Below are 11016 nucleotides of genomic sequence, written 5' to 3' on the forward strand. Positions count from 1 at the left end.
ATCACCAAATCGCTATTCAATATTGGTCCATATTTTTCTGTATTGAGGTGTTGGTAGGATAGTAAAGGACGTAGATAAATTAACTCTAGACAAAGTCAACAACTTAGAAGAATTTTGACAAGTAATTATTGCCTTCACAAATTTTTTGTGACAATTATAAGGATGTTTAGAAAATATATTTTGATACATGATGTAATTTAAGTTGCATTGAAAATTAATACAATCTCTTCATACATGTGATTTGTAATTTAAATCCTACTTACAAAAAAATTATAAATAAGTCAGAACTAAAAAACTTAATAAAAAATTATCTATATATATATTCTATGTTTTCTTTAAAAACATCTTTCATTATACTAGGTAATAATGGTTGTACATCCATAAAATTACAGGTTATTGCATTTATAACTACTCATATTTTCATCTTTTTACTTTTTAACCTTTTTTTATTTTTTTTATTGTTGTTGTAAGCATCATAAATAAGATAACATAAGGGTAGTATTGGAACAAAAATTGTATCTTTCTTGCATTTCCTCCAAAGGAGCTAAATGTTACAAAAAATATCAATCTAAGAGAAGATGAGATTTTAAAATTTTAAGGGGTGCTAAATTAAATTATGAGAAACATCAGGGGAGATTTCTGAAATTATCCCATTCAAAAAATTCTACTTTTAGCATATATTCAGGCTCAATAGTCAATACTCCTTTAGGCTTCGACTACCTGTTGCTCCACAGGGAAGAATGCTCTCCCAGAGGAGCCCTTTATCCTCCATCTATAGATCCAAAATGCAGGATTTGGTTCCAAAAGTTGGTTTCCAGAAAGCTGGTGCCATTCTACTTACTAGTGCTAGTGATGTGCTATATCCAATAAAGGTATAGCCGGGCAAGATCATCGGGCCATCACCTCAAGAAGCTCGACTTGGCCCCGTTAAAGTTGTTGTCGTGATCCCTTGGGTAATTGCTTGGAAGATGAGTCTCGTGAACTTTATTTGTCATCAGCTAGCCACCCGCATCTATCAAATTTAGTTATATTAGCATATTGACCGTGTCATGCACAATTTGAGGCAAAAGAAAAAAATTTCTCATAACTTTCAATTTTGCTTTACACTTTTAAAATGTACTTATATTTGTATCTTCAAAATAAAAGCACCAGGTTTAGTTATATGTGATATAAATTTGGATTGAATGGTGTCAATTTTTTCTTTAAAAAAGTTTATAGTTTATTCCATATTCACCCTCCACATTGAAAAGTAAAATTCGAAGCAAAAGAAAAAAAAAAACTTATAACGTGCAATTTGGTTTAACATTTTTAGAATACATATATTTAACTTAACCTCCCATATTATGAAAACTATACAAAATCAAGAATTGGCCACAATGGTTGCAAATATTGGCATATAGAAATGCAAATAAAAAACTAATAGAAATATCTTATAATATCCTCAACAACTACAAAAAAAATAATAAAAAAGATTTAGAATATAAAAATGACGTGGTAGTGTTATATATTTACATATGAAGAATATGATAAAAAATGCACAAAATAGTCAATAACACCCAAGGTTATTTGTAGTGGTTGGCTTTTACACTCTTATTCAAACCTAATTAATTAGTATCGAATTTAGATAAGATATACACAAATTGAGTAGATATAGTTCACAGTGAAATGTTCTATATCTTTCTCTTAAACTATATTGTTATCTTTTTCTCTATTTTTGGTAAGACTAGCATTGTTTTTAATTTTATCAAAAATAAAAATTTTAAATTAAATTTTCCACTTTGAAGGATGGTTAGGACTTTGTTTTAATTTAGTGATTTCATAATTTAGGTTTCAGGAACATTATTGATTTTTAAATCCATTACTAATGAATATTATTTCTTTTTTTTATATATAGTTTGTCCTTTTAGTTAGGATTACTAGTTTGAAAGGTAAAATATTATAATTTGCTATTTTACTTTTAGTAGGACTTATGATGTTTCATCTTTATTTGCCTTTAATGAATAAACTTCAAACCAAATTTGTATATTAGTGGAGTAACTTTTTATATTTAAATTCAAAAGGCATGAAGGAATATTTAATAATTAAAAAATCCAAAATTCTAAAAAAAATAAAAAAAAAAAAGAATATGGAGTTGGAAGCATTATGATTTTACCATCATCAAAATCCAATTTTGCATTCTTTTCACCTTCCTTGTTTTTCATCTTTTGTTCATTAACTTTGAGGCATCCAAAACTTCAAATGAAGTGTTGGACTTAGATGCCATACCACTTTTTTTTTTTTTTTAAATTTTCAGTAAAAGAAAAGTGAGACTTAAGAAACGCGAGGGAGCAGAGGGATTTGACTCGAGAATCTAATTCCTGATACTTCAACTTTAATGAGATGATCAAAATATTCTCGGTGGATGCCATACCACTCGCTAGTGCTGGCTAGTGTTGTGCTATATCCAATAAGGGTATGGCTGGGTAAGATCATCGGGCCATCACCTCAAGAAGCTCGACTTGATCCCTGTTAAAGTTGTTGTGGTGGGCCCTTGGGCAATTGCTTGGAAGCTGAGTCCCCTGAACCATATTGGTCATGCTAGTAGGCCCCATTGCCAAATAACTCCCCCCTTACTAGGGATGGCAACGGGGCGGGGTTGGGGCGGGGGCCCCATCCCCCGCCCCGCTACCTACAAACTCCCTCCGCCCCCCGTCCCGTCCCCCGCCTCCCACTCCCCGCGTCCCGCCCCGCTTCCCCCACGGGTGCCCCCGCGGGGTTAATAAAATTTTTTCTGTTAGGTTAATAAAATTTTATTATAGTTAAATTTTAATAAATAATCAAGTACTAAAATATCAACACATCATCAAGTTATTATTCATTTTAATTTTACAATTGAAACTCATAAAAACAATCAAACAAAAATTATTTGAATACAATCCAACATGATGAAATAAATACAATTAAAATAGTTAAGTTTTCACTTTTGGTACAAATACAATCACTAATTCATTATTGTGTTTGTGCTTTTTTTTTTGAGAAAAAGTGTTATTCTATTAAGTGTAATTAGAAATTTAGTATAAATGTATTAGTAAATTTAGTATAACTAATTAATAAATTCTATTAGTAGACATCTCTAATTATTCGTATAATTGATAATATTAATTACATTACATACACTAATATACATTATATAATACATCTAACTAATAATATCATTATCATAAGTTTATAACTAATTAAATTACATATTATATATAATTTTTTTTTTTTTTGCGGGTGGCGTCCCGTTTCTAAACGGGGGGAAAAAATATCCCCCTGCCCCCGCCCCATCCCCCGCCCCAACCCCCTCCCCGAGAGCCCCCGCGGGCAACCACCCCCATTGCCATCCCTACCCCTTACCTTGTCCCGTCCTCGCCCCCTTCCCAGCCGGCATCCGCCCTCCTTGCCACCTTTATTAGCCAGTCACCACAGTTAGAGGTGCTCGAGTTTCATCTAGCAATTAGTTATACTATACATACAGCATTGTAGCTCATGCTATGCACGGGTTTACATTTCAACATTTAAATTGAAGAGTTAAAATTTGAAGCGAATAAAAAAATTTTCATAACTTATAATATAGTTTTACACTTTTAAAATATACTTATATTTATTTATTTAAAATAAAAGCACTAGGTTTAGTCATTTGTGGTATAAAATTGGGTTGAATGGTGTCAACCTTTCTTTTGAAAATGTTTATAGTTGATTATGTATTCATCCTCCAAATTGAAAGGTAAAATTGAGAGGTAAAATTTGAAGTAAAAGAGAAAAAAAAAAACCATAACATGCAAGTTGGTTTAACCTTTTTAGAATATATTTAACTTAACCTCTCATAATATGAAAACTATACAAATTGATCACAATGGTTGCAAATAGTGGCATATGGAAATGAAAATAAAAAACTGATAGTAATATCTTATAATATCCCTTACAACTACCAAAAAATAATAGAAAAGATTTAGACTATAAAAATGACTTAGGAGTGTTGCATATTTACATATGAAGAAGACGATAAAAAAATACACAAAATAGTCAATAACACCCAAGGTTATTTTTAGTGATTGGGTTTTACACTCTTATTCGAACCTAATTGTGTTGAATTTAGATCAAATATATACAAATTGAATTGATGTAGTTTACGGTGAAATGTTCTATATCTTTCTCTTAAACTATATTTTTACATTTTTTTTAAATTTTTGGTAAGACTGATAGTGCTTTACTTTTACTTTTATCAAACATAAAAAATTTAAATAAAAATTTTCACTTTGAGGGACCGATAGGACTTTGCTTTTGATTTAGTGATTTCATAATTTAGGTTTCAGTTCTAGCACATTATTGATTTTTTAAATCCATAACTAATGAATATCCCTTTTTTTATTTTCTATATAGTTTGTCATTTTTGTTAGCATCACTAATTTGAAGGCTGAAATGTTATAAATTACCGTTTTACTTCTAATAAGACTTATGATGTTTCATCTATATTTGACCTCTCATGCATAAACTTCAAACCAAATTCCTATATTATGGAGCTACTTGTTACATTTTAAATTCAAAAGGCATGAAGGGTATTTAATAATTAAAAATATCCAAAATTCTGTAAAAAAAAAAAAAAGAATATGGAGTTCGAAACATTTTGATTTGATTATCCTCAAAACCATTAGCACTCTTTTCGCCTTCCTCTGTTTTTCATCTTGTGTTCATTAACTTTGAGGTATCCAAAACTTCAAATGAAGCGTTGAACTCAGATGCCATACTCCTTTTTTTTTTATATAGTAGAAAAGGGATGAAATTTAGGAAGTGAGAAGAATAGAAAAAATTTAAATCATATATCTTGAATTCGTGACTAAATCCTCGACAGATGCTACACCACTTACTAGTACTAATGCAGTGCTATATCCACTAGGGGCATGACCGAGCCAACGGATATTAGTGCAAGTAGAAAGGGCTTGCATCCTTTAATCATGAATTATCGGGTTCGAAATTTATGGAAATGAAAAAAATAACGTTGGGAGAGCTTCCCTGCAAGGGTTTCGACCCGATTCGAATAGAATTAATCGCAAATCGTAAAACGGATACGGACACCTGTAAGTTATACCAAAAAAAAAATATATCCATTGAGGGCATGGCCGAGTAAGATCAACTTGACCCCTGTTAAAGTTGTTGTGGTGGTCCCGTGGGCAATTGCTTGGAAGATGAGTCCCCTGAACTCTATTTAGTCACCCTGGTTAGAGATGGCCCAGCAAAATCTCTTGGAAGATGCGTCCCGTGAACCATATTTGTCATCAGCTGGCCGCCCTCGGCAGAGAGATGCCCCAGTACCATCTAGCAATTAGTCTTATAGTACATAATGAAATTTCCACTTTCTACCTGGCAGTGGATAGAAAGAACTTGCAGTCTTGCATGGGGCCTCTAAGGATAGAAAAATCAAATCATACGATTAGCAGCAACTTTCACGTTTCAAACGCACGAACACTTGTGTGTACGAAAATATATAGAACTATATGAGTTTTACAGAATTTACAGTAGACCATATTCAATTGCGAAAACATGCTAGTTCAAAAAAACCTACAATCCAAATTGTTTATTCGCATCAAAATTTTAAGAGATAAATGGACAAGCTATTCTTGGATCACTTTGTGGATTTGAAAACTTAATACTTCTAGCTATTTTTGGTTTACGTTTTTCTTTTCTTTTATTTACTTTATTTAAAAGCTGAAGATCATGAAAAATATCCTAAAAGATAAATGATATTTTTTTAATGGGTAAAAAACAAAAAAGCCTCGTGTGACGAGCCTAATACACAGAAAAGCCCCATATGGTTTCAAAATATACAATACGACACCTCATGCTTTGAACTAAATTATAAAGGTGATGGAATCCGTTAAACTTAACGGAAATGACTTATTGGAACCTAAAAAAAATTTTTATGCCTAATTTTTATCAAATATACCTATTCTACCTCTTAACCCTTAATTCTCTCTACTTAGAGAATAAAACAAATGATTGTTTTGAACTGTCTTCTGCTTAATTATATCAGTGCATTTTGGTCATTTCGTCCATTTCCGTTAAGTTTAACGGATTCCGTCACCTTTACAATTTAATTCAAAGCATGAGGGGTCGTGTTATATATTTTGAAACCATGGGGGACTTTTTTGTATTTTAGGTTAACCACAGGAGACTTTTTTATTTTTTACCCTTTTTTAATTAATTTGTGAATCTCTATACAATATTCCCAATTTATTTTGACCGATGATTCTAGCACTACTTAGCTTCTAGCACTCTACTTTTACTCTTTTTTTTTTTCTTTTAGAAACCCGTAATTTAGATTCTCTAAGTGGTCAGATGCCAAAACTAACTTGAAATATATCATTTCCTAAATAGAAATTTAAGCTCATAGACATCCCATAGCCTCGTCTGATAGACTAAGTCTTCAATAATTCTTTTCCATCCGTACGAGTAGCATATGGGTTGGAAATCTTTCATTTTGCAACCTAGAATTGTAACAAAAATATTTGTAAAGGAATAATTAATGTTTGTTGACTTCTATTTGTTTTCTTTTATGGAACTCATTTCAGGCATTTGATAGACAATAAGGCCGCTTTAAATCGTTCGATATTGATGGTGGGAATACTCCCAAGTCGGCAACTTTTTTTTTTTTTTTTTCCTTTTTTGTGGCTATCACTTGGAAGAGCTTTTTTTTCATTTTTTTTTTTGGAAATGGTATCTTTGTTTTTGTTTTTTTTCCTTTTTTTTCGTAATTTTTAAGATTTTTTTTCAAGTCTTCATTTATCAAGCTTTATAGCTATTTGCATGCATTTTGTCATCCATGCATGGAGATCAATAATCACGAAATTTTGTCATCCAGCATGATTTGACATGCCCGCCATAAACTTTTATAGTCTCTTCGTTAAAAGCAAAAATTAGTTTTGTGGTTTGTTCTGTATGTCTAATTAAGAGAGTAAATTTTGTCTTGGAACTGCTTAAGATAAAACATTTTTGCATGGTGGCGCACTGTCACCTTGCTACCTACCTTACATTTTTAATACCTTTGCAAATTGAAAATCAACACAAGCAAATTTATTAGATTTCTCTTTGCTCAAAAGCTACTTTTTTTTATGACATCTAATTCATACTGAATTTATCATTTATACACATACAATAATATTTAATGTATACTCCCTCTCATAGCATTTAGACACTTTTAAATTATTTTTTTCCAAGAAAAAAACTTGAAACTCCTTTTGAAGAAGGTTGAGATTTCCTAAATTATCAGTTAGCATTTTTTTCTTTTTCTTTTACTTATCACTTCACGTTTTTTCTTTGCCTCGCGACTGCCCCGCGCCGCGCCGGGGGGGAGGAGAAACAAAATTATCAGCTAACTTGGCAGAGGTAGTTCAAGATAACGGAGCATAGTATTCTACTTGAATGGGTGACAGCTGCCTCGACATCATCATGCATGTCCTTTTGGATTCACATAGCCAATCAAACCTTGTCGTTTTTTACTATCCATTTTTTATGACAGCCACATAAATTTTTGGATTAATCACATTTTATCCCCTTAAAAAATATCTCATTTCTCAATTTACCCCCTAACCTTTAATTTTGCTCACTTAACCCCCTTTAGGACAAAATTGCCCTTGCATTATTTTGACTTTTCATTTACCTTGTTTTCCTTTCTTTTATTTCTTTTTCTCTTTCTTCTTTATTTAATTCTTCCTCTTTCCCACAAAAATCTTCACCTTAATGATTGAAATTAAAAAAGAGGAATTGCAGAGATTTATCTTCTCCTTAAATGATTAAAAAAAATATTCAAACCACTTTCCTAAAATACAATTTTTTTAGCCTTTCAATTCTTTTAATTTTGGGTTTTCCTCTTTCCTTTCTAGTTTCTCATTTTATTCTCAAGAAAATATCATAAGATGAAATTGTTTTCCTTTCTTTTATTTCTTTTTCTCTTTCTTCTGTCTTTCATTCTTTCCAATAGAAATTTCATTTCAACGAAAATTTTTGTTTTGAGGTTGTAATTGCATATTTCTGGGTGAAGGTTTAAAAGTCATCAAAAACTAATTTTGATTTTTTGTATGATGCCACGTGTCACAAATTTCAATTGATGATTATTAATCAGGTCACAATTTCATCTTAAGATATTTTCTTTGGAATAAAATGAGAAACTAGAAAGGAAAGAGGAAAATCCAAAATTAAAAGAATTGAAAGGCTAAAAAAAATGTATTTTAGGAAAGTGATTTGAATATTTTTTTAATCATTTAAGAAGAAGATAGATCTCTGCAATTCCTCTTTTTTAATTTCAATCATTAAAGTGAAGATTTTTGTGGGAAAGAGAAAATGAAATAAAAGAAAGGAAAACAAGGTAAATGAAAAGTCAAAATAATGCAAGGGCAATTTTGTCCTAAAGGGGGTTAAGTGAGCAAAATTAAAGGTTATGGGGTAAACTGAAAAATGGGGTATTCTTTAAGGGGATAAAATGTGATTAACCCTAAATTTTTTATAGAGCGACAACGTATGCATTAATAACTCGAGATGAATAGTATATATATGAAATTTGAAATTTAAATTAAAATAGCGAGACTTACATCTAAAACCATTAATATAATTAATGTAAGAAAAATTAATCTTAGAAAAATATTATTTGGCTTGGTTTTTTTTTTTTTTTGGTTAACCACGCTGCTATTATTATTTTAATAGTATAATTTTTATTTATTGGATTATATTATGAAACAAATGATAGGACCGTAAATAACAAAAAGTTGGAGTGTAAAACACATTTTCCTTAATCCTTGTACATTTTCGATGATTTTCATATAGTCTAATGTCTCCATGTCTCCAACCATTATATAAGCATCAGCACTCCTCGTTCTTTCTAATCATATCTGAATTGATTACTCAAATCTTCATCCATCTTCTGAAAACCCAGCCACCATGCCTTCTACTCTATCTCCCTCAGAAGATAAATATCTCAATGACCTTCTGCAACTCGCCCGTCCTTTCCTCCGCGGAGAGCTCGAAAACGTGGACAAAAACCTTCCTTATCTAGTCTCAGTCCTGCGCTCAGTTGGGGCAGGCGAGTGCTGGCACAAGAATGGAAGTTTTCTTGAACATCTGTTTGATATATATCGCATTCTCAAGCTGTGGAAAGCCCCTGATGCTGTTTGCCTTTGTGGGCTCTTTCACTCTGCTTATTCCAATTCCTATGTCAATCTTGCCATCTTTGATCCCTCCACCGGTCGGGACGTAGTTCGTTCCCACGTCCAAGAAGCTGTTGAGAGGCTAATCCACATGTTCTGCATTGTCCCTCGTCATCCTTTGATCCATGATGATCTTCTGTTTCATTATGATGATCAAGAATTGGACGAACACCTCAAGTTTTCGGAGATTTCTCTGAGGAATGCGAAGGAAAAAGGATTGTTTAACGAGGAGGAAAGTTGGAGAGTAAAACTCAGGTCTGTTCTGCCTGCTGATGGGGTAGTAGTGAAGCATATCAGAACAGGAGAAGAAGTTCCAGTTTCGCGAAGATTGGTGGCTGTGTTTCTCCTGATGACAATGGCAGACTTTTCAGACCAGCTGTTCGGTTTTCAGGATGTTTTGTTTGAGAATTCAAATGGCCATTTGGAATTCTCAGGCAATAATTTCTATGGTCTATGGCCAGGTAATGGCAAGCCTGGATTATGGCTGAATTCAATATCAAGAATGGGTGCACTGTACACCTTGATTGTGAGAGAAGAGGAGATTTTCCTTGAGCAAAGGAGAAGAAATAATGGAGGGGTTATTGTTTTAGCAGATGATAGAGATGAAGAGCTTGAGCTAGTAATCCCACCTGTATTTGAGAACTGCACAAGAGTTTTGGATGCAGAAGAGCAGAAAATTGGGAGGGAGTTGTATTGGGAGGCTGTTTTTGAAGGAGACAAGATCGGGTTGGAGAGAGCTGAGGAGCTGTTGATAAGGGCAATTGAGAAGAACCCTTTTGTTGGAGAGCCTCATGTGGTTTTGGGTCAGATTTACTTGAGCAAAGGGAGCTTTGAGGAGGGTGAAAAAGAGGCTCAAAAGGGGCTGAGAATGATTTTGGAGTGGGGAAGTCCTTGGGATAAGAGGATGTCTTGGGAAGCATGGGTTGCATGGGCTAGACTTTTGGTGATAAAGGGAAAGGAGAAAGCTTGGCCTAATACTTCTTGGGGCATCATCCACTTGGGTCTTATAAAGTGAAGAGTGTTTGAATTGGATAAGATTGATCACTGCTATGTTTCTTATTAACTAGTGTTATTCCAACTTAATCTTGAATATGACATGATTAAAATATCAAATAATGTTGTTGTATCTTGACATTTTGTCAAGAATATATCAGTGTACTATAAGGTTACCAAGACTATTTGGAAAATGTTTTGTCTTGCCAATATTCATGTTTTATTGAGTAGTTTTCAATAGTGAACTTGAACTGTTTGAGTAAATTTTAAATCATCTGAGTTTAAGCAAACAAAAATAGCTAGGTCCCAAGGATTATATCATCTTTTTCTATATATATATTGAGGAATTCCCCAAGAATATATATATATATATATATATATATATTATCTTCTTATCGAGTAATTGTGTCTATTCATTTAACTAAAAATTCACGAAAACAACAACATATATGATTATACGCCAAATAATATAACAGATACCACAAGTGTTTGTATGAAATCACAATCACACCAACATACATTCCTAAGTAGCGACCGAAATTAAAACCACAGAAACTTTGTAATTAAGCTGAAGGAAGGAAAAACTATAGTTTTAGCAACTGATGGATCAGTCTCATCTTTGCCGTAAAGGAATACGAAGACAACAATAGGCAGCCATGAGTATGAAAAGCAAATTTTCGCCCAAAAGAAAATAGAAAAGCAAATTTTCGTGCCTTTGTTGCTTTTTCTCTCATAGCCAACGTTTTCATAGAGGAAAAAAATTGATTATTTTGTCGTTAACAATTTAATCTCTTTTTTCCCCTGG

General features: G+C 32.6%; 1 protein-coding gene across 1 annotated transcript; it reads left to right on the forward strand.

The window, feature by feature from the left end:
• Positions 1 to 8887: 8887 nt before the first annotated feature.
• On the forward strand, positions 8888 to 10421 carry LOC113717807 (uncharacterized). Its single transcript, XM_027242619.2, has one exon. The coding sequence runs from the start codon at positions 8953 to 8955 to the stop codon at positions 10231 to 10233; it is 1281 nt and encodes a 426-aa protein (XP_027098420.1). The 5' UTR covers positions 8888 to 8952; the 3' UTR covers positions 10234 to 10421.
• The last annotated feature ends 595 nt before the right edge of the window (positions 10422 to 11016 follow it).

The sequence above is a fragment of the Coffea arabica genome, chromosome 11e (assembly GCF_036785885.1).
Source record: "Coffea arabica cultivar ET-39 chromosome 11e, Coffea Arabica ET-39 HiFi, whole genome shotgun sequence".
NCBI classification, from domain to species: Eukaryota; Viridiplantae; Streptophyta; class Magnoliopsida; order Gentianales; family Rubiaceae; genus Coffea; species Coffea arabica.